This window comes from Prionailurus viverrinus, chromosome B2 (genome assembly GCF_022837055.1).
Source record: "Prionailurus viverrinus isolate Anna chromosome B2, UM_Priviv_1.0, whole genome shotgun sequence".
Taxonomy (NCBI): Eukaryota; Metazoa; Chordata; class Mammalia; order Carnivora; family Felidae; genus Prionailurus; species Prionailurus viverrinus.
Window position 1 is genome coordinate 40,360,642 of NC_062565.1, and position 23,664 is coordinate 40,384,305.

General features: G+C 52.3%; 2 protein-coding genes across 2 annotated transcripts; one reads left to right on the forward strand and one right to left on the reverse strand.

Annotated features, from left to right (window-relative positions):
• The first annotated feature begins 687 nt into the window (after positions 1-687).
• Positions 688-7,754, forward strand: GUCA1A (guanylate cyclase activator 1A). Its single transcript, XM_047859853.1, has 4 exons — positions 688-888; positions 6,176-6,325; positions 6,697-6,790; positions 7,068-7,754. Exons 1-4 carry the CDS (start codon positions 688-690, stop codon positions 7,235-7,237), a joined length of 615 nt encoding a protein of 204 aa, XP_047715809.1. The 3' UTR covers positions 7,238-7,754.
• Positions 7,755-9,770: 2,016 nt separating this feature from the next.
• GUCA1B (guanylate cyclase activator 1B) lies at positions 9,771-19,334 on the reverse strand. The gene is made up of 4 exons (XM_047857740.1): positions 19,128-19,334; positions 12,284-12,433; positions 10,640-10,760; positions 9,771-9,898 (listed from the first exon to the last, which is right to left on the reverse strand). The coding sequence occupies exons 1-4, from the start codon at positions 19,332-19,334 to the stop codon at positions 9,771-9,773; spliced, it is 606 nt and encodes a 201-aa protein (XP_047713696.1).
• Between the last annotated feature and the right edge of the window lie 4,330 nt (positions 19,335-23,664).

Genomic DNA, 23,664 nt, shown 5'->3' on the forward strand with positions numbered 1-23,664 from the left:
ACTCTGCATGATTCAGGCGTGCTTATGCATTAACTACCCACGGTGTGACTGGAACCCCTCAGTTGTGATGGTCAAGTGCAGTGCACAGCATGTATAACCGTACACAGCAGTCCTGTCAAAAGCCCACAGTTGGTCCAGCTCTGGAAGAGGCACCAGCTCTATCTCAGACGTACCTCAATTCCATGTTGGAGGGCAGGAACCAAAAACATTGAGAGCCCACTGAAAACAGGAGAAGAAGGGAATGGAGGTCACAGGATCAGAACAGCCACCTATTCGGCCCTGGTAAGAAGGGATAACGAGATTACAAAACGGGTAAGAAAATCCTCTCACCTATCAGCTCAAGGCTGTAATCCTGGGCCTCTGCTTCCCTAAGCTTTGTTCTATTTTCACTCTTCTTTCCTAGGAGCAGTCCCCATTGGCCGCAGAGGTTTAGTGGGGACTTAACACCACTTCTCTGGCTCCTCCTGCACTTGGCCCTGGGGTTGCACAGCCCCCCATTACCTTTGTCTCTCTGCTTACCTCCTCCTGTGCTGTCTGATTCGTCAGATCTTCTTTGCTCAGCTCTGGACCACTCCGGGCTGTGAGCGAGGAGGGCCCGCTGTTAGAAAGCCGAGCCTCCCTTGTGCAGGGGCAGCGGGGAGCAGGATCCATCCACCTTGGGCGCCGGCCACAGGTGGGGCCTGGAAGATGGGCAACGTGATGGATGGTAAGTCGGTGGAGGAGCTGAGCAGCACCGAGTGCCACCAGTGGTACAAGAAGTTCATGACCGAGTGCCCCTCCGGCCAGCTCACCCTCTACGAGTTCCGCCAGTTCTTTGGCCTCAAGAACCTGAGCCCGTCCACCAGCCAGTATGTGGAGCAGATGTTTGAGACCTTTGACTTCAACAAAGTGAGCAGGGAGGCCTGGGGTGGGGTGGGTGGGCGCTGGAGGGCCGCCCCGGGAGGCCTGGCCAGTGCGGGGCTGCGAGGGGCAGGTGCCAGAACAGTGGCGTCTCCCGGAGGAGGGGGCGCGCTTCTCTGTATATCTGGGGCTGTGTTGGGGAGTCCGTGGATCTAATGTTCACTGAGCACCTACTGTGATCAGGCACTGGGGGTTCAGAAACGAACCAGAGCCTGTCTGTGCCCTCACTTTTCCAGGGGAAGACAGAGGGGTCCACGGATTAGTGTACCCAGAGGCCCAGTCTAATGGCTTCCTCTCGGTTTACTCCAAACCGAGTGGAAACACTTACAAGACAGCTGTTGGGCACTTACTGAGTGCTGGGTGCTATACCCGGCGCTTTTGCCCAGGCCCTTGGATGCTCGCAGGGTGCAAGAGGAGGAGGAGGGGAGAGGAGAGAGCAGGGTGATAAGTCTGTAGCCCTGGCTAGCCTGCCACAGGCAGGCCTGTGTTACATGGGTCACTCCCGGTGCTCTGGGGACAGACAAGGCTGCCTGGTAGCTGGGACGTCCAGACTGCTCCCAACTCCAAAATGCCCAATGACCTCAGCTCACCTTCTCTCAAGTCGGTCCGAAGGTCTGCACGGTGGTCGAACTGTCATCTCCCCAAGTAATCACCGGGACTCCTGATCAGCTAGAGGGGGGGTGCTGGGTACAGTGAGTTAGGGCCCTTAGCTCTCATCAACTGGGTGGCCTCGCGCCCAAGATCTACCCCCAACGCTCTGCTCCTTGCCCTGCATCTACCACGGAAGTTGAGAGCATGGGTTAAGGTAGTTGTTGGTGCCAAGAGCAAAACTTCCGTTTGTTTGGAGCAACTGAGTCAAGATGCAGCAGGAGGGGAACCCAAGGCTACAAACCCATCTCCCCACCCTGGCTGGGCCCCACCCCCCCGGCGCTCACCTGGAAGCATGAGGAGGTGATGTCACCCTGCCATGTGCCCACTGCAAGCCGGGGGAGGCTGCCCAGAGCTTTCCTGGCCCCCCTCGCTGCCCGGAGGGTCCAAACATCACTGCGGACGGGGCTTCTAAGGACAGCTGGGGCTCAGAGGCTATTTAAAACTCACTAATATTTAGGGTTAAGGGGACAAAGCAGATTATGGGCTCTGAGTCCCAACCTCAAGGTGCCCACTGGCTTTCCTGAAGGGGGCGCGGGGGAGCGGAGCACTGGAGCTTGTGGCATGGAGACCAGAAGGGATGGCATCAGTATGCTGGACCCCCCCCCCCCCAAATGCTCCAGGAGAAGGAATAATTCCTGAACAGGAGGGAGAAGGGTCAGTGGCTGAGCCTCAACACCTGACACCTAAACACACCGAGGTATCTCAGCTTCTCACCTGTAAGGAAACCCTTTGGGTCAAGACACATCTCCAAAGGGACGCCCGAAAATCACATATATGACACCAGGGAGGGACAACCCATCAACCTTGGATTTTGCAAGCACCACCTCCACTGTCCCCAACCTGACTTCCTTGATTGAGCCAGGCACACCTTCGCCTCGGGGCCTTTGTGATGCCCGGGACCCTTGTCCTCCAGAATTCTGCTTGGCTCACACCTTTCCCTGCTACAAGTCTCTGCTCACATGTCTCCTTGCCACTGACACTTGCCCTGATTTCCTGATTGAAACCCTATTTCACCGGGACTAGCCCCTACCCCTGCATTTCCTGTCCCACCTTCCCTCCCCCGCCCCCCAGAGCGTACCTCATCTTCTGACAACTGATACTGAACAACACGTGGCCACTATGTTTGTTGTGTCTCCCCTCCTGGAGTGTGAGCTCCATGAGGGCGGGGATTTTTGTCTGGCTGACTCATTTCCATATCTCCAGCATCTAGAGCAGTGCCTGGACCATCATAGGGGCTGAACAAATATTTGTTATACGAGTGAATGGATCGATGAGCAATCATGAGTTCTATGGGCTAATTACGTATTTTACAATACACATTCATTTAAATACATAATTATTAAAATGAAGAGTATCTCTGTAACACCTAAAGGGCTTTGCATACACCCACGGTGTAAACCACACTTTGGGCAATACCGCCTCCTACCCATTGTCATGAGCACAGAGCAGACTGGCTACGAGATGGGACACCAGAGTGTGCGCTAAGTTAAACAGGGGTGTGCAAACGATGGCCCGTGGTCCTATTTTTATAAGTGAGGTTTTATTAAAACGCACCACACCCACTTGTTTACATACTGCCCAAGCTGAACTATTTGCTATCTGGTCGTCTATAGAAAAAGTTTGCCAGCCCCTGAGTAGACGGCAGTTACGGCCCAGCGTTCTGTTCCGGGGCGGTGGGGAGGCTGGGGGGTGCAGCAGTGTGAGTGGGGAGTGTGATCCTGGGGATAAACAGGTACTTGGCTTACTTCAAAGTTTTGCCTGGGCTTGGCCGTTCCTGGCACTCAGGCAGGTGCACACAAATCGATGTAAATCTTCACTCCTGCGTCTGAGCGCCGGGTAGGATTTAGGAGGCCCGGTTTCTAGGCAAAGTCTGGCCATTCATCGGTTGTTGGTCTAACCCCTCCTCTCAACTTTAGCTTTCGTCTGGAGACGGGGACAAAAATCCCACCTCTCGGGATGGTGGTGAGATTAAATGAGTAAAGCAAATGAAAATACTCGGCACGACAGGCACTAGAGAGAAGTTAGTATGACTGTAGTATCATTACTGAATCTCACCCCAAACACAGTCTTGAAAAGTGTGCATTCAGCTTCGGGGGGAGAAACCGAGACTCAGAGAGGCCCTGTGCTTGTTCAAGGCCACACCTCTCCTAAGATGTCCATTATCTTTCTGGCACAAGAGCCCCTACTTTTCTTTCTCTTTCCCAATGTTTATTTTATTTTTTAAATTTAATTAATCAATTAATCAATTAATTTATTTTTTTAATTTACATCCAAGTTAGCATATAGCGCAATAACGATTTCAACAGTAGATTCCAGTGATTCATCCCCTGCATATAACACCCCACAAGTGTGTTCCTTAATGCTCTTTACCCATGTAGCCTATCCCCCTACCCACACCCCCTCCAGCATCCTTCTGTTTGTCCTCTGTATTTAAGAGTCTCTTCTGTTTCATCTCACTCCCTGTTTTTATATTATTTTTGTTTCCCTTCCCTAGTGTTCATCTGTTTTGTCTCTTAAATTCCACATATGAGTGAAGTCATATGATATTTATCTTTCTCTAATTTCGCTTAGCATCATACCTTCCAGGTCCATCCACGTAGTTGCAAATGGCAAGATTTCATTCTTTTCGATTGCCGAGTAATGCTGCATTGTATTTATATACCACATCTTCTTTATCTGTTCATCTGTCGATGGACACTTGGGCTCTTTCCATACCTTGGCTATTACTGATAGCGCTGCTATAAACATCGGGGTGCATGTGCCCCTTCAAATCGCACCCCCATATCCCTTGGGTAAATACCTAGAGGTGCAATTGCTGGGTTGTAGGGTAGTTCTATTTTTAACTTTTTGAGGAACCTCCATACTGTTTTCCCATCCTTTTCCATTGCCTATTTTTAGCCATTCAAAAAAATTGTGGAAGTAATTTTGTGCAGCTCGTTGTGAGCATTTCCCACAATCCAGAGAGATAAAAAATGAAAAGCGGAAGTATCCTCACCCCGTGTCCTCTTGCCCAGGGGAAACGTCCTTGGCTGTTTGCTTGCTTCTCTGAGCATTGTGGCCTGGGGGGGGGGTTTGCTTGCTCTGTTCTGAGGACACCCCTGGGGGGGTGGGGTGGGCAAAAATGGGATGAGCCAAGGCGTATGTGAAAGCCTAGCAACCCAGAGAAGCACCAGGCAAATGTTCACGGTGATCACGACACCCACCGTGGGGCTCCACAGTGAGCTCCGGCTCATCAAGGCCTCACCTGAGGCCCAGGCCTGACACTGGGCCAGGAGATCTCAGAGGCCGTCCTGCCCAGCCTCTGCCACATCTTTAATAACAGCGCTCCAGCCTCTACTTGCTCGCTTTCAGTGACAGGGAGCTCATTACTGCACGAGGCTGGCCCTGTCCACCATGGGCAAATCTGCCTGTTAGAGTTCTTCCCGCTGACCCCAAATGTGCCTCTGGGTAACTTCCTGGTTCCAGAGTCAGGGCTGTGAATAAATGGAGGAACAGAGGCTGGATTCCCAAGTTCACACACTCCGAGTCCTATGCTCAGCCTTTCTGCAAAACATAGGCTTCCCTCTCCCAGCCTCACTGCACTTGCCGGTGAGATGGGCAGAGGCAGGCCTATGTTCTGTGCTTCCCTGACCCCACTGGTGCGGCCTGTGAAATCCGGGGGGACCCTGGAGAAATAGCCTGCAGGCATGTCTTGTGCCCCCCTCTCCCCCCGTCAACCCCTCTGACACTCAAGAGGACATCACCTTTCCCGGGCAAGCCTCCCGAGCCTCTCCTCTGGCCCTTGCCCAAGCAGAGTTGTGTGTTCTTGTTCCATAATGTCCTGTCCAGATGTGTTGCCATTACATCGTGATGGCATCGTGACCTCTTTGTAAAAAGAACCACAGTAAGGGTAGTGACAGGAATAGCAAACATTTACCGAGCGCTTACTATATGCCAGGCAGTGTTGCCTGCTTTAGTTACATAAACTCGTTTCATCCCTCCACGGTCCCACAGAGGCAGGTACTATTATAATATTACAGATGAGGAACTTACAGAGACAGCGGGTCCTCGGTCCCAGATTCCACAGCTTTGAGAGGGGTGAAGCCAGGATTCAAACCGGAGCCCCCAACACTGCGCTCCCATCGGGAGCCGGTTCATGTCTTACTGGGCTCTGAAGCCTCTATCACAGCGCGTAGTAGGTGCTCAGTAAAGTTCAAAGAATGAAGGGAAGACTGAGAACGGTGCTCCTTGCCTCCGCATCTACCTCCTGCCCTCTCCCCAGCTCTGAAAAACTCATCCGAACCATGCCCCCTTTCCCTGGGGGTTCGCTTTCTCTTCCCCGTCTACACACACCTTCCTGCTGCTGGAAGGGGCTCAGGTTTGAGAATCACATGGGAGCAGCCAGTGACCGCCGGCACCGAAATGCCAGTGAAGAGGCGGCAGCACCGTGGACACCCCCTGGGGGCTGGTTTACGGGAGCTGGCGGGGCAGCCTCTGGGGCAGGCGGGGTGGGGGGGGGGGGTGCTGCGCAGGGCTCGGGGACAGACGGGGCGGGCCCCGGCAGGAAGGGCGCGGGGCGCGGGCGGCTCCGCCTCTCCTCGGGCCTCCGGGGAGCAGGCTCAAGGCGGCCGCCCCTCTCCCCCAGGACGGCTACATCGACTTCATGGAGTACGTGGCGGCGCTCAGCCTGGTCCTCAAGGGGAAGGTGGAACAGAAGCTGCGCTGGTACTTCAAACTCTACGACGTGGATGGCAACGGATGCATCGACAGGGACGAGCTGCTCACCATCATCCGGGTAACTCCAGGTGCAGAGGGCCGGGCCCGGGGCGGGGGCGGGGGCGAGGGCGGGGCCGCGCCCTGGGCGGCCCGCCCCCGGAGCTGACAGCCCGAGGGACCGCGAGTTCGGACTTTAGCAGGCGGAACCGCAATCTCACAACCGGACAGGCTTGGGACTGAGGGTCGGGGGGTGGGGGTGGGGAGCAGCTGTGGCCCTGACCAGCTGCCTGACCCGGGGCACGTGCCATCCACTCTCTGGGCCTCTGTTTCCTCCATCTGTACCAAGAGGCAAACTCCTAAATCCCCTGGTTGCCTCTAGTGCCCACTCTGTTGCTCGGGTACCGCGGAGACAGAACTAGGACGGGCCCCCTCACTTCTTTTTCTCCCCAGGCCATCCGAGCCATTAACCCCTGCAGCGACACGACCATGAGTGCAGAAGAGTTCACCAATACAGTGTTCTCCAAGATTGATGTCAATGGGGATGGTGAGGAGGCCCGGACGGGGGCGGCCAGGGCAGAGGGGCGGGAGGGCAGAGGGAGGCCACATCCTCCAGCCGCCCCTGCCCCAGCCACAAGGGTTGGCTTTTAGGGCCCCCTGGACCGGACTGTGGTCTCTGGCTGCTTTGCCTGCTCCCCTCGCAGCCACTTCCCCTAGCATTTGGCTCTGTCCCCCTTGCAAGACTCCAGCTCTGGGCCCCGGTACAACGCTGCCAGGGAGACGTGAGCACCTCCTCCCCGTGACTCCCTTTCTCTCTGCCCCAGGGGAACTGTCCCTGGAGGAGTTCATCGAGGGCGTCCAGAAGGACCAGATGCTCCTGGACACGCTGACACGGAGCCTGGACCTCACCCGCATCGTGCGCAGGCTCCAGAACGGCGAGCACGAAGAGGAGGGGGAAGGGGCCGGCGGCGGGGAGACTGAGGCGGCAGGCTGAGCCCACCGCCCGGCTGCTGGGGAGGGGATGCGTGTTGGTGCCTGGGGTCATCATTGTTGTCATACTAGATACAGGCTCCTGAACTCAAAGCTCAGGTCGCCCCTCTGGGGTGCACGGTGGCGGCAGATGGGCCGGGGTGGGAGTCGGGAAGGATGGTTCCTGAACCCTGAGCAGGACTCAGCTGGTGGTGACTGCCCCCTGCTGGGCGGCCCTGGGGCCGTCCCTAGGCCCAGCTTTTCCCACCGAGTTTCTCTCTCGAGTCCCACTCTTCTAGAGCGGGGAGCTCTGACGCAGAGCTGGGCTTTCACGGACTCTGATGGAATCCTACAGACCCGGTGGCCACAGCCTCCACGTGGGTGCCGCGATCACACACCGAACCCGCACCCCGGAACCCCGGAGCCTACTTGTGTGGTGCGTTGATTGTTCCTCCCTTCCACAAGCATTTATTGAACACCTCCTTGGTATGAATGCTAGATATTAGACATGCCAAGAAAAGGGTAGCCCTTACCCCCAAGGAACTCACAGGCTAAGCATCATTATAATAAAACATGCTAAGAGAAGGTATGGCACTATAGAAAGTCCTCATTTATCCGGAGGAAATCGGTATCTATTCAGAAGAGGCTGCCCAACACCCTTACTTCCCCTGCTGGCTCCGCAGTGGGGGGTGGTGCCACAGCTCTGCGACTCATTGACTGTGGCCAGCGTCCTGACCGTCCCTCGTCTAACCTAACTCCCTCTCGAGGGCTGTGACACCAGTTGGGAAGTGGGGCAGTCTGGGACAGGTGGGCCCCATTCCCATTCTTTGCATACCCCAACTTTAGGAATACCTGTCCAAGAACTTGGGGAGAGACACAGGCTGCCGCAGTTGTGATCATCTTTTCTAAGATGCTCTTTCTTCTGGGGTTTGCGTCTTCACGTCAGCTGGGTGTGGGGGAAGTACAAGGAGTGAGTAAAAATCCACGGGTAGGAGAGAAAACAAGGGGCAAGAGGAATGAGCTCCAGCTTGCGGAGAGCCCCACGAGGGGAAGGGAGGGTCCTACCCATCACTTGGGCCACCCCAGGCTGGGAAGTCAGCCAGGGCCTGAGCACGGACGTGGAGGGACAGAAGATGGAGATCAATGTCACGGGCAGCCTGGGGGGAAAAGGGAGTTGACATTTCTGCTTCTCTGGGTGGCTGCCTCTTGGAACATCCTGAAGGTGGGAGGGGGGAGGGTATTTGAACAGAATTAGGACATTTCCCCAAGTCGGTCACATACCACCTTCATGACTTGCGGACTTATCTGTGTCCCACTTGGGTTGCTATTATTTTTTAATCAACCCTTTTTCACCTAAAATGTGTTTCTAAAGCAAACTTTATATGAATGGCATACCTATGAAATCGCCGTTCAGTAGGTGAGTTTTATTTTTCCTCCATCAACATAAAAACATATGTATTCGAACGAGTTCCTGTTCTGAGTTCCTCAGCACCCCTCTTCAACCAGAGGGACTCCCTTTAAATCTAGTTTGTACACTAGGGTCGCATATAGAGTTTGTATAACAAAATAACTCCACATCTATAACAAATAATTATCTGAGCACTGCCTGTTCAGTCCAACCTGCTCAAGGATGAGATAATTGAGGTTAGGGAGAGAGAAATGGTCGTCTTGGGTCACATAGCGGCTGGAGGCAAAGCCGGGCCTAGGACCAGTTCTCCCCAGAGACAGAGAGAGGTTTCCCCATCCTTCAAGGAGACACATCCGGCTTGTGGCCGGGAATCCTGGTAGGTCCATGCACAGGCAGGGGGCAGGAGGCAGGGGGGTGGGGGGTGGGGGTGTGGTTGGGGGGTGCAGAGTGTGGATGAGGGGTAGGGACAGGGACAGAAGGATTGTGTGGGGGTGTGGGTTGACAGCAGGGACTGGGGGAGCAGCACCAGGGCAGAGCTGAAACAGCCCCTTTAAGCACAGCTGACCCCTCCAAGGACGGGAAGACCAGGGCCTTACAGGATGCAGTTTTCCCTTGTTGACACCCCTGGTGAGGACAGGTTGGGGAGGGGGAGGCAAGAGCCCTCCCCATGAACTCCTCAGGATCCAGGGGGGGTGTAATTATTATCACACTCACCCCCCGACTCCTATTTCTGTGTCACACTGTGTGGGCACTCTCGTTGCTAATTTGGTCTATGGGACCCCCCCAGCCCCACCCTCCCAGTATCCCCCTGCTTCCGGCTGAGAACCCTGTAGGAGACTGTGGAAACCGCCCCCCCACCCCCCAACCCCCCGCCGCCAACACATACTTGTTCCAGAAGCAGTTGAAGGGAGACAGAGGAAACCAGTTCCCTTCACCACCCCAGTACATCCTTCCAGTGGACCGTCTCCCATTGGCCACTTCAGCCCAACGGCCCCTACCCCCTGCTTGGTCCCAACCCCTTTCATGGGGGGGGGGGGGCAGATAAGAGGGAGCATACACAGGCTGAGCCAGGGCCCCTCCCACTACTCTGGAAACCTGGTGAACCCGGAGTCTTGGAGGGGCCTGTGGACTCCCGAAGGCCCCAGACCCCTCAGAACATGGCGCTTTTCCGCCTCTGCTGAGAGATCCAGCCACCAGGGTTCATGTCCATCTGGAGCATCTTCATCACCCACTTGTCACGACGGGCACCTTCAATGAACTCATTCAGAGACAGCTGGCCTGGGCAAGGGGTAGGAGAGATGGTCATGCGGAGAGTGGAAGAAATGGGGTCGGGGGTGAGAGGAGAGGCCTTCCCTCCCAGGGCGCGTCCTCTTGCACAAACCTAAGCCTCGTACACAAACGGGCCTGCAGTCCCAGGGCCCAACCTCGGGGCTTGTCAACTCTCCAATTCTCCAGGAGTCTCCCGGAGGCTTCAAGGGTCTCTTTAAGGGGCTTGCTTTGCAAAGGAATTTAAGCTTTCCTTTTGCCCACGGTGCCTTCAAAATGGTCCTGAGGGCTCTTCCGGGTGTGTCCCCAGCCAGCTCCCTCCCTCCACAGCCTTGGGGCTGGTGCGTCCAGCTGCAGGGAGGAGGCCTAAATAGCCTGGGGGGGCAGGGGGGGCTATCCTATGCCCATCTCTCAAATACATTTACCCTATTTATTCCTCTGGAGCTTTTGTTATCCCTATTTTCCAGATGAGAAAACTGAGGCCATGCTAGGAGTTTAAATGGTTTGCCTGAGTCCAAAGCTCCTATTCTCTTGCTGTGCTTGCCGGGCCGGCATCGGCAACTCCGGCCGGGGCTTAAATCACTCTGGTGAACATCGCATCACGTGCCAGTGACGCCCCTGTTATTTTGCGTCCTCCTCTCTGCACCCGGCTCACAGATGAGGGTAACAGTGGCTGGGAGGTGGCGGGCCTTGTCCAAGGTCGCAGGGCCAGAAAGTAGGGGTGCTGTGGCGTGGGCAGCCCCGCCCCCTTACCATCTCCGTTCTCATCCACCAGAAGGAAGATCCTGTCCACCACCTCCTCGGGTGTGAGCAGCTGTCCTTGCTGCTCGGCCTCCTCCTCCACCCTGCAGGCTTTCTTCAGCTTGTAGATTGCCTGCGAGAGAAAACCGCCAGCTCCCTCCCTCCCTCCCTCTGCCAGGCCCTCAGCCCTGCGTCCCTGGCGCTGCCCCCCAGCCTGTGCACTGTAGGACCACAGGCCCCAGACCCAAATAAAAATCCACCTGTCCTCGGGCTGCTCTCTCAGGGTCCCACTGGCCTAGTTCCAGCTGAGTGTCGGGCCTCATAGGCCACCTCACCCTGATGCCCTGTGACTGTCAAAGTGAAACCCAAGACCCTCAATGAGGGATGGACCCAGCACTGTGATGTTCCCAAGTCCACTTTGCCCAGGAGGAGATGGAGACCCAGAGGGGAAAAGAGGATACTTATGGACGTGTGTGTAAAACAGGACGAGGGGGGATACCGGCGTTTGGACGAGGGAAAGGACAGGTTTCTGCCTTGCCCTGTTTCCTCTCCCCACGAGGCGGCGTTGGTGAAGTGGGGAAGAGACAGACAAATGTGAGGGTTTTCCTCAGTTCCTTGATGGGGAGCTCCGTGGACAGAGGCCTGTCTTGTCGATCCCCAGGCCCTCACTGCCCAGTGCAGTGCCTGGCACAATGTGGGTCCCACTGACTGGGGTCTGAGAGCCCCGGGGCTAGGGCCAGCCGCAGTGCCTCCTGGGATGGATGAACTCGGGCAAACCACAGAACTGCCCCGAGGCGACTTCTTTATCTGTGAAATGGGCAGACAACCGCCCCCTGGGAGTGCAGTTCTAGGGCACTAGAACTAGGTAACAGGGTGACGCAGGTCAGGGGTCAGTCTGTGCTATAGTAGGTTCTTTCTTCTCTCATTGCTTTTTTTTTTTTTTTAAACTTTTTGTAATGTTTATTTACTTTGAGAGAGAGAGAGAGAGAGAGAGAGAGAGCATGAGTCAGGGAGGGGCAGAGAGGGAGACACAGACTCCGGAGCAGGCTCCAGGCCCTGAGCTGTCAGCACAGAGCCCAACCCGGGGCTCGAACTCACGAGCTGTGAGATCATGACCTGAGCCGAAGTCAGAGACACTTAACCGACCGAGCCACCCAGGTGCCTCTCATTGGCACCTCTCATGCCTCATGCCTCTCACCTCTTAATTGCCTTTCATTAATTTACTCTTCTTTTTTCTAATTTCTTGAGATGACTTCTAACATCAGCGATTTCCAGCCTCTTAATTTTCTGACATCTACCTTTTAAGGCGCTAAAATGCTCTGCAAGTCCAGCGTCGGCCGCACTCCACAGCCGATTATGTTACGTGAGCATTATAATCCGGCTCCGTGCACTTGGTGCGTATATGCATGTGATGTAACGTCTTTCATTTATGGAGGAGTTAGGAGTGTACCGCCTTATTTCCAAACAGATGGGGATTTTTTTAAGGTGTCTTTTTGTAGTGGATTTCTAGCTTAATTCTGACCTTTGTCAGAAAGCACCCTCCGAATGATCCCCGTGCTCCTTCCCCCACCCCAGCCCCGGGGGCCCCCGCTTGAGGGGCCGGGCCTCAGAGCCCAGCAGTGCTCACGCGCCCAGGCCCCACGGGCGGATGCCGACCTCCACAATGTCGAGCAGCTCCAGGCGGTCGATGCAGCCGTTGCGGTCCTTGTCGTAGATCTTGAAGGTCCACTTCAGCTTGTGTTCCAGGGTGCCCCTCAGCACGAGGTTCAGGGCGGCCACATACTCCAAGAAGTCGATGGTGTTGTCCTGCAGCGGGAGTGGGAGCTGTGAGGTCCCTCCCGCCTTCCCCAGAGCTCAGGCGAGGGCCCGATACTGGGCCGTCCGTGCCTACAAATCCAAGGCTTTGCTTCTGGCCATCCACGTGGCTTCAACGGCCTCGCTGGTACTGTTCTCCACCCCGGCATCCTTTCCCAGTCTGTGATCACTCAACTCTACCCGTCCTTCAAGGCCCAGCTCAAGGGTCCCCTCTTTCAGGAAGCCCTCCTTCTCTGACCACCTACAGTGTTCTGTCTCTCTTGCTCCCTCTTCTAACATTCACGACACTTACACTTTAATCCGCACAGTTTGGGCCTTATTCTGGCATCGCCACTTGGCCGTTTCGTAAGTCTGTCTCATTCTTGAGCTGTATTCTACATATGCTCCTGGAGAAAAGAGGGGCTTACGTTGCCTTCGTCTCCCCTTTGTGCTTAGCATGGCGCCACTTAGGTGCAGAGTCAGGGTCTCAAAAGTATTTATGAATCAACGAATACGTGATTGACTTAATTTCAATCTGGGACCAAGGCACCTCTGGAAGATGAGAAAGCAGTGCTCATGGCAAAAATGTCCTTTATCCTTTTACACCTTCCGAGCCCGAGGGGAGGCAGACAGGCGATGGCTCCAGCCCCGTGTGGACATTACCTTCTCTGAAGGACAGGCACCCCCTGTCCCCACCCAGGAAGGAGGGCGGGAGACAGAGCTCAGGTGCTAACCCCCCAGAGGTAGGAGACGGGCACAGTCTGCTTCTGTGGCGACTCTGACCAGGTCACTGAAACTCCTTCTAACACAAATGTGGCAACAATTACTCGAAAAGCAGTCAACAAGAGGCAGGGGGCACACCTGCTTCTTGCCCTTCTATGCCAGTCGAGCGTGAGGGGAGAGGCTTGCGGTGATGGTGTCCGCAGTGGGCTGGTCAGGGTGAGCCTCACAAGGGTGTTCCCGCTTATGGGTGCTCCATCCCGTCTTCTTTTTTTTTTTTTTTAATTTTTTTTTTAACATTTATTTATTTTTGAGACAGAGAGAGAGCATGAACAGGGGAGGGTCAGAGAAAGAGGGAGACACAGAATCTGAAACGGGCTCCAGGCTCTGAGCTGTCAGCACAGAGCCCGACGCGGGGCTCGAACCCACGGACCGCGAGATCATGACCTGAGCCGAAGTCGGACGCTCAACCGACTGAGCCACCCAGGCGCCCCTTCCTCCCGTCTTCTGAGGGTGGGGACCTCAGCTCTCCAAAGCCAGAAGCTGAGTCATCACTCTCCCAGGAATGGCTGTCGCTCACAGGACTTTGTCATCAGAAATGACACCACTGGCCCAGAGCACCTCTGTCCTACTGGGTCATGCCACTCAGGCGGCCCCACCCCCAGATCAAGGGGTGCTTGGGTGAGCAACAAGTAAACCACAGAACACAGCAGAACATGAGGCAAATTAGAAAGCCTAAGGAAAAACCAAGAAAAAAACAAAACGAGCCCACCTCAATACCCAAAGTGTCATGTCATATATATATATAGAACTATATATATAACTATATATATAACATGATACATATATATATATGATACATATATATATCATGTTGGCCATCATTATTTTTTAAGTTATTTTTTAATGTTTATTTTGAGAGAGAGAGAGAGAGAGAGAGAGAGAGAGTATGGGGGAGGGGCAGAGAGAGAGGGAGACACTGAATCCCAAGCAGGCTCCAGGCTCCAAGCTATCAGCACACAGCCCGACATGGGGCTCAAACTCATAAACCGTGAGATCATGACCTGAGCCAAAGTCAGATGCTCAACCGACTGAGCCACCCAGGTGCCCCCCAAAGTGTCTATTTCAACATCTTTTATGCGGTTACTTCTGGTCTTCCACACCCCCCACCATGTATTTACCTAATCGAGGTCAGACTGTCACTATGTTATTTCCTGGATTTTTATCTTAAAATGTCCCATGTCTTTACAATTAATTGAAATCATACCTTTTATTTTTTTGAGGGGTACTCCCCTCAAGCAGTCCCTTGTGCTGAATGAACCTGGTTTAAATATTTTATGTTACACAATGAACATCTTTGTGTGTGTGTATATATATATGTATATATATATATATATTTACTATATATATATGTATATATATATATATATTTACTATATATATATATTGTGTGTATATATATATTTCCAATATATATATGTATATATATTGTGTGTGTATATATATATATTTCCTATATCTCTGGTAATTTCTTTAGGGTAGGTTCTTAGCAATGGCTGTTCTTTTCTCTTTTTTCACTAGTGTTTAATCTGCTGTTTGTGTCAGTCTATCATTCTAGGAGATTTTGTCACACATGAAGCTATGAGTAGTATCAAATATCAATACAAGGACGCTCTCTGTTACCACTTAAGAGTTACCTCCTTCCTCCGACCAGACTTGGCAGCCATTAATCTGATCTCCAACACTATAGCGTATCCACTTGAAGAATGGTATACAAATGGAATCACACAGTATGTAGCCCTTTAAGGTGGGCTTGTTGTGCTCAGTGCAAAAAGCCCTGGGGAGTCACCCCAGCTGTTGAGTGTATCAGCAGCACTCCCTTCCCTGCTATTGCTGAGTGGTCCTCCACTGCATGAATAGCCCCCCGTTTATTCTACTCACTCATTGAAGGTTATCCGGCTTGTTTCCAACAACTGCCCCTCCCCCGCAAGCTTTATTGAGATATAATTGCCGAATAGCCTTTTAAAGAACATTGTGTAAGTTTAAGGTATACACCATGATGATTGGTTGTTCTTTAAAAGATTATTTTCATCAGTAAACAATTACTGATGAACAATACTTATTAAGTTTGCTAAAAATTAACCTTATGTTTTTTTTAATAAGAGTAGGAAAATGTATGCAAAATGGATCGTAGGGGTGTCTGGGGGGCTCAGTCAGTTAAGTGTCCAACTTCGGCTCAGGTCATGATCTCACGGTTCGTGAGTTTGAGCCCCGCATCGGGCTCTGTGCCGACAGCTCAGGGCCTGGAGCCTGCTTCTGAATCTGTGTCTCCCTCTGTCTCTGCTCCTCCCCTGCTCACACTCTGTTTCTCTCTCAAAAATAAATAAAGATTAAAAAAAAAATTAAAAAAAAAAAGAGCCTTGTATCTAGCACCACAGAGAGAAAAACCAAAAAACCAAAAACCACTGATAAATCCTTCCTCTCCAGCTCTATAGATTCTCCCACATTCTTCGTCTAGAACATTCTGTCCTGACAGCATCCTCCCTCAACATGACACGGTTACCACAACGAGCCCTTGCCTCCCATGAGGCACACTAGAGGTAGCCCTTCCTGAGGAGTGACCTCAGCTGTAAAGTTGCTCCGACCCCAGGACGAGTCCTGGGAAGCTCCCAGCTGGGACTCATCTCACGCTCTGTGCCGGGCCCTCGTCAGCTTCAATTACCCACAGAGCAATGGGAAGATGATGGAAATGCCTCTGTCCACTCAAGAGTAGGAGCAGAAGTGACAGGCGTGTGATCTGCTCTGTGGGATTACCTGCCCCATTTCTCCCTGAATTGGCTGCATTTGTGCACCAGCCCCAGCCTTAGCGCACGTTACATAAGGATCCCAAATGACATTTGATTTCACCTTCCCTTTGCTTCCATCCCAGTGCATCTCAGGGCAACCACTGGAGAGAAGAGTGTGGCAAGGGAGAGGCGTAGCAGGGATGAGGCGCTCTGGCCTCTTTGCCTCCACCAAACTCCCATTTCTATCACCCTAGGTTAAAATTTTTTTTTAATGTTTATTCATTTTTGAAAGAGGGAGCATGAGCGGAGGAGGGGGAGACAGAGAGGGAGACACAGAATCGGAAGCAGGATCCAAGCTGTGAGCTGTCAGCACAGAGCCCGACGCGGGGCTCGAGCCCACGAACCGTGAGATCATGACCCGAGCCGAAGTCGGACGCTTCACCCACTGAACCACCCAGGCGCTGCGCTGTCACCTCAGATTTCGACATGTGAGCTGTATCTATGAACTCTTGATTTCATTTGTCTCCGAAAGCTCAGACCAGTTGCCCAGAAATCGGACTCACTAACATAAAGATGGTGCCAATGTGGGGAGTGGAGACGGGTGTGGGTTTGGAGACAGAAACTAAGTGGGAAAAGAAAGAAAGAAGGCTCAGTCCCTGACAGAGGAACTTACCACACCTCTGGAAAGCTTTTCCTCAACAGAATTCCAGTTAATAAATGGAGAAGGGATGGTAGAATGCGAAAACTGTCGATGGATGCCAAAGCTAGCAGATGAAAATCAGAGGAGCGACAGGATATTGACTTCTCTCAAAGTAGCTCCCTATAAGATGCTTGTTAATTACAAAGGAAAAATGGTAACTTTCCAGGGGAGAAACCTGGCAGACATCATGTAACCAACCCCTGTAATGGGACAAACCAACATCATGTGCCCCCGACAGGGGGCACTGAGAAGGACATGAGATCACTCCTGGGGCATTTCTGCCAGAAATGGAAAACCTGAGTCTAATCACAAAGCCACACTGAACAAACCCAAATTGTGGGATGTTCTACCGAATTAACTGGCCTGCAATCTTCAAAAATGTCAGCGTCAAATAAGACAAAAGCTAAGCATTGAAGGTTCTGCATTAAAGACCAGAGACAGGACAAGTAAATGCAATGCGTGATCAGATCCCACCCCGCCCCCACCCTGCCCCCCCGCTCCAAATAAGAAAAACAAGCAAGCAAGCAATATAGAGAACATATCACATGTCAAATTGACAAAACTTGAATATGGATTAGCTAATAGAATTGGGTCAATATTGAATTTCCTGATTCTCATCTTTGTATTAGGTTATTTAAGAGCACGTCCTTGTTCTTAGAAAGAACACACTGAAATACTTAGGGGTAAAAGGATGTGATGTCTTCAACTTTCTCTAAAGAAAGACACGCACACGCACAGAATGATCAAGAAAATGAGGCAAAATGTACAATTGGACAAATTGTACATACGAGTTACTTATGCTATTCTTTCAACTTGGTACACATTTGAAATACCATCAAAAATAAAAGTTCTAAAGAAAGGAAAACAACAGTCAATGAATATAATTTGTAAAAGAGATAAGGTATAAGGAGTACAGCTGTACCAGGCCCACGGGCTTGGCAATCCCCCCTCCCCATTTAAGTTTCTTTATTTAGAGAGAGAGGGAGGGCACATACACACGCAAGCAGGAGAGGGGCAGTGAGAGAGGGAGAGCCCCAAGCAGGCCCCATGCTGCCAGTGTAGTGTCCCACACGGGGCTCAAACTCACGAACCGAGATCACGACCTGAGCCGAAACCAAGAGTTGGACGCTTGACTGACGGAGCCACCCAGGTGTCCCTTGACAATCCCTTTTGGATCTTGAGTTGCTATCCTACTGAATTTTTAGGTGAATGTGGGGAAGATTGATACATTTATGATAGCAAATCTTGTTGTGTGTGATCTGGTTTGTTTTAAAACCATTTTCTCTCTTCAAAACAAAACAAAACAAACTGCCTTCTAAGCAGGCACACTCGACTGGGAGTCAGGACCCTTGAGTATACGACCTTGGGCAAATCAGCTCACTTCCTCTTGTCCCAGTTTTCTCTTCATTTCATTTGGATCATTAAATGGGCTGCAGAAGGCTCGGAGGAGAGGGGGCAGAAGAGAAGCTTGGAGAAGTCTGAATGTACTCTGTGCCCCACAAGGGAGTCCATAGGTTTCATCTCTAAGGAGGTTTCTGTTGCCCTGACGCTACCCCACCCTCCATCCCCCTACAGATGCATGCTAACTGGTACCCGGACAAGGTCAGACACTAACAGGCTTTCCCAGTGATTCAGCCTAGAAAGTGAAGCTCTCCACGCATGGAAAAGTACAGAGGCTTTCCCCAGATTAATTATCTAGGTCCAACAACCAGCCCCCTCAACTCGGTGGGGGGTGCTGAAGTAGGTACTTGAGGCAAATCGAATGATTTGAAGGGTTGTGGAGGCCCTGGACTGAAAGCCTTAAATAACGAAGGGGTTTCCATTTCTGAATTCTATTTCCAGGGGTGGATTGACAAAATGCAGTATCTTCTCAGCTGCAGGTGCCACTGGAAGGCTTAAAGAAATCCTGTGGTGGAATGATCTCATGGAATCTTCCATGGCTTGGAGAGTTGTAAGGGACTTTTACACGATCTGTTCAACTGCCCGGTCAGTGCAGGAGGCCCTCCCAGCATGCTGGAAGGGAAGACCTGACCAGTCTCAATTCCAAGGACCCCAACGAAGGGGAGATCACAGTCTATACCAAGAGAGCTCATCCTTTTGGGACAGCTCTTTAGCTCCTTATCTTTAGAGTGACAGGGGCTCTGGTGGGTGTGGGAGACCAGGTCCTTGGGCTGTAGAGCCTTGGCCAAAAATACACCAATTGAGGACTGGACTGTGTGCCCTTCTGCCCAGCCCACCTCCTCTCAGCAGGTGGACAGAGGGAGGCAGGAAGAGCAGAGAGACAGGGGAGAGAAGATGAGACGGAGAGGAGAGAAGGAAAGATGGGAAGAGACCAAATGATGGGAAGAGAGAAGAGTTTGGGGAAAGAGAGACAGAAAACGTGAGCAGGAAATGGAGAGCAGAGCAGGGGGACTGGGGACGGGCCGCTCCCTCCCACCGGTGATGCTCCTTCAGCTCAGTGGGAAACAAGCTGGCCCCCGCAACCCCTTCAGTGCCTTACCCCATTCTTGTCGAAGGCTCGGAACATGCCCTCTACATACTGGGTGGCCTCCTCGTTGCCTGTGACCTTGAAGAAGCGCTTAAACTCGTGCATGAAGAGAGAGCCGCTGGGGCACTCCACCACGAACTTCTTGTACCACTCCTGGAGCTCGGCCACGTCCATCTCGCCCGCCGCCTCCGCCTCCTCCCAGCTGAACTGCTGCCCCATCCTGTCCTGGAGGGATGTCGGGGGTCTGTGCCTCTTCCTGGGCTTCTGCCGATTGATGCCTTAGGCCGGGGCCCTCTTCCTCCCTTTCCTCTGCCTGGCCGGCCTCTTCATCATCTCCTGGCCACTGGGCAGCGCAGAGGCAGGCGGCAGGGGGCGGGGCCGGGCCAGCTAAGCGCCCTAAGATCATTAGAAGATTCTCCTGGAAGGTCTGACCCCCAGTCAGCTAAGCTCCCCCAGCCTCACCCCTCCCTTCACTCTTGTCAATCCCGTGACTACGCCACCCTGGCAGATTCTGAAGGGGGGAGAAGGGCAGGAAACGGACACCCTACCAGCTCACACATGCTCCCTGTTCCATTAGTTGGGCACTGCGCTGTTCCAGAGAGGCCCATCTTGGAGACACAGGAGACTCTGAAGTCCAAAGAGGGAGCGAGACCAACTCCTAGCCTGTAAGATAGAGCCCGCTGGTGATCTGGGCCTCACTCACATGGGCCAGTGAGAAGCAGCAGATTCTATGATGTGAAGGCCGCCAGGTGGGCAGTTCCGTCCCCGAGCTCAGGGCCAGACACCCCTGAGTCTTCAAGTTTTCCATTTTCCAACTTAAAGTACAAATGCTTCCTTCCAACACCCTTCACCCAAGACCTAGAAACAAGGCGTTCCCTACTTTCTCTCCTAAGTGTGAATATGTGAGAAGGATCTGTGAGCGCGGCTTAAAAGATCTCTGAAGGCTCTTACTTTTATGTTTGCGAATTTGTTTCTGAATCAATTATATATTCGTGCTTATTTTAAGGTAATATTAAAATGATACCTTCCAGAAACCAGAAAATCGAATGCACTTTTCTAGATTTTAGGAATTGTTCCGGGGGGTCTTGTAATCTCAGGGGCGACACTGCCTGTCTCCCGTTGACCAGTCACTCCCGAATTGTTCTGTACACCCCCAGGCCTGACTCCCTCGCTCACGTACCCCCCTGCCCCCCGCCTCCATTCATCCCTAATCTCTTGAAGTTCTTCTAAGTTTTGCCATTCCTTTAAAAACATTTTTTTTCAGGTTTTTATTTTTGAGACAGAGAGAGAGAGAGAGAGAGAGAGACAAAGCACAAGCAGGGGAGGGGAAGAGAGAGAGGGAGACACAAAATCTGAAGCGGGTTCCAAGCTGTCAGCCCAGAGCCCGACGTGGGGCTGGAACCCACAAACCGCAAGATCTTGACCTGAGCTGAAGTCAGATGCTTAAGGGACTGAGCCGCCCAGCGCCTCACTGCCATTCGTGAAGTAGGAGCCCCACTTCCTGTCATCTTTCCAAGCACTCATGGATCTTTCTGCCACATCCTTTGGGGTCAGGAGAGTATGGCTCATCGCCTCCCTGCTCCTAACTGTTGCCTCCACTTTTTCCTCTTTCCTCCCTCAAAAATGCCAGTCTCTTTAAAGCCACGGGTGACTCTACCCACTTGCCCTCACTGGTGACTTCACTGCTTTGTCTCAGAGCACCAGCTTGGTGACGTGACATCCAGGTGGATAGTGGATCCATCCCACGCTCCGGCCTCAAAGGTCCCTGAGCTCTTCTTCCACCCCACCTCGGCCTCCCGTTCACTGCGGCCCTTGGGCCAGCAGCAGCTGCAGCAACTGGGAGCTTGTTAGAAATGCCAATTCTCAGGTCCCCTCTCCCCTACTGAACCAAGAACCCTGCGCATGGGCCTAGCGATCTGTGTTTGGACAAGCCCTCCACGTGCTTCCAACGCACGCTGACGTCGGGGCACCGCTACCATAGGCCTCGCAGTCACGCATTTCTGAACCACCTCCGAAACATTCAAACATCACCGTGGCCTCCCTCTAGCTCTAACACCTTCACCCAACAACGCACCAGCCGGAGACTTGCAACTTGCTGATCTCTTTGTTTTTTAACATCTGTCACCCTGTTCGTATCCTCGCTTTCCTCCTTATCCTCACCCACGGCCCAGGGCTCTTGCCATTTCCTTGCCATGACCTTGACCTTTGTGCTCCTCTCTCCCTCTAAGTACTTGGTTGGCAAAACCCAACCTTGGCTAAAGCCACTAACCGTTCGCTAACAGCTCACCTGCACCCAGGAGGTGACGGTAGTACATGCTAGTCCCCGCTGATGTCATTCTCCCCCTCCTGAGATGACTTTTCCACAAGCCGCCTGCCCTCACACCTCACTCACTCTCGCGTTCAGCTGATGACCTTGTTACAAGCTTTGCTTCACAGAGAAACAGATGCATCAGACGACCACTTCATCTTCCCAGGAGATTTCTCCGCACCTGTGCCCACGCACTTGACCTTCTTCCTGGGTTGATGGAAGCAGTGGCCCTTTCCCTCTCCACCTGTAAGCTTGTCAGCTAGGTCTCCTCTCTCTGCCTATCCAAGCACTTCACTCCCAGTTATTCCCTTTCTCTTCTCCATCCTCAGTTTATCCTTCTCTAATGGATCATTCCTGCCTGAGGACGGCCTTAATATCACCTTTATTAAACAAAACAAAACAAAACAAAACAAAAAACAAAACTCCTTCCTTGACTCCACATTCAGGGTCCCATTATGGGACTTTCATATGCTTTTGCCTTCACGAGTCATAAAATAAATATTCAGTAAATAAATATTAAAAATATTTTGTCACCCATTGGTATAAAGATGAATATAATCCAGTCTGGACTGTACTCTCTTCCTTCCTTCCTTCCCTCCTTCCTTCCTCCCTCCCTTTCCTTCCTTCCTTCCTTCCTTCCTTCCTTCCTTCCTTCCCCCCCTTCCTTCCTTCCTTCCTTCCTTCCCCACCTCTCTTCCTCCATTCCTTCCTTCCTTCCTTCCTCCCTCCCTCTCTCCTCCTCTTTTTATTTTTCCCCTTCCTTCCTTATTTTGAAATAAATTAAACATTTTTAAAGTATTTTTTTTTGGGGGGGGGGGAGAGCACATGCAGAGAGAGGCCGAGAGAGGGGGACAGAGGATCCAAAGCAGACTCTGCACTGACAGGCCGACAGCAACAAGCCTGACGTGGGGCTTGAACTCACAAACCGCAAGATCATGACCCGAGTGAAGTCGGACGCTCAACCGACTGAGCCACCCAGGTGCCCCATGTCCTCTTCTTATTCTCTCTCCAACTTACTCCAGTGGGATGCTCATCCTTGTCATTCCATGGAGAAGTGGTCACCAAAGACCTGTTTTTACTGTCAACAGATTCATCCCAGTTCAATCAACGAGTTCTTTCCTCAAACACTCTAGGTTTCAAGAAACCACACTCCTCTGAGTTCACTTCAATCTCACTGACTACTCATCTCCTTTGCCAGCACCTCCTCCTGTCGAACAAATCTCTTTGTGCTTGGGGCTTCCAGGCTTGTTCTGGAAGTTCTCTTCTTACCTCCCCACCTATGCCCTCCCCAGGGGAGTTCACTCATCACATTACATACCATTTGCAGGCTGATCGCTTCCAAATTTGTACCTGCAGCCTGGACCTCTCCCCAGAACTCTGATTTATGAACCTAGCTGCCGAAGAGACATCTCTACTCAGATCGCAAACATGGCAAGGCCAAAATTAAACTCCTGATTCCCTCCTTAGATTCCTCCCCAACACTTTTCCACCTCAGCAATAGCATTACCATTTACCCAGTTGCTTAGCCCCAAAACTAAGACCCATTCTTCAATCTTCTTTCTCTTAGATCTCATTTCAATCTACTAGTAGGCCATTCCGTCAGCTCTATCTCCAAACCATATTCTGAATCCCGCCACTTCTCATCGCCTCCGTTACTGCATTTCTCGTCTAGGCCATGTCCTCACACCTGGTCCCCGGCAGCAGGTCCTACCTGGTGCTTCTGCCCCCTGGACAGTAGTATGTTCTAAAGCCTAAACCAGATCGGTCACTCTCCTGCTCCAAACCTTCCTGTGGCTTCCCAGTCACACTCAGAATTAAATCTGCACTCCTCCCCGCAGCCACAATGCAGTATGTGATCTAGTCCTTGCCTGATTGGCCTTCATGTTCCTCTGTCCTGGTCCCCAGACACACTCACGGGGCCGTGCCATTGACCTTCCCGCTGCTCTTCCCCTGTGGCTTCACATGGCTGTCTTCTGGACCACTCTCCTCTCCTTGGAAATGTCCCAACCCCACCTCAGGTAGCCATTCAAGTAATTCTGACACTATCTTATTTTATTCACAGAACTTAACTAAATCTTATTCTTCCCCGCCCCCACCCCCCACCCCCCATTTATTGTGTCTTCACCAGAGTCCAACGTCCTTGAGGAGAGGACTTCACCATACACAATGAATTCCCAGGGTCCAGAACAGTGCTTGGTACATACAAGGAACTCAAATACTTATTGAGTAACTGAGCAAAGC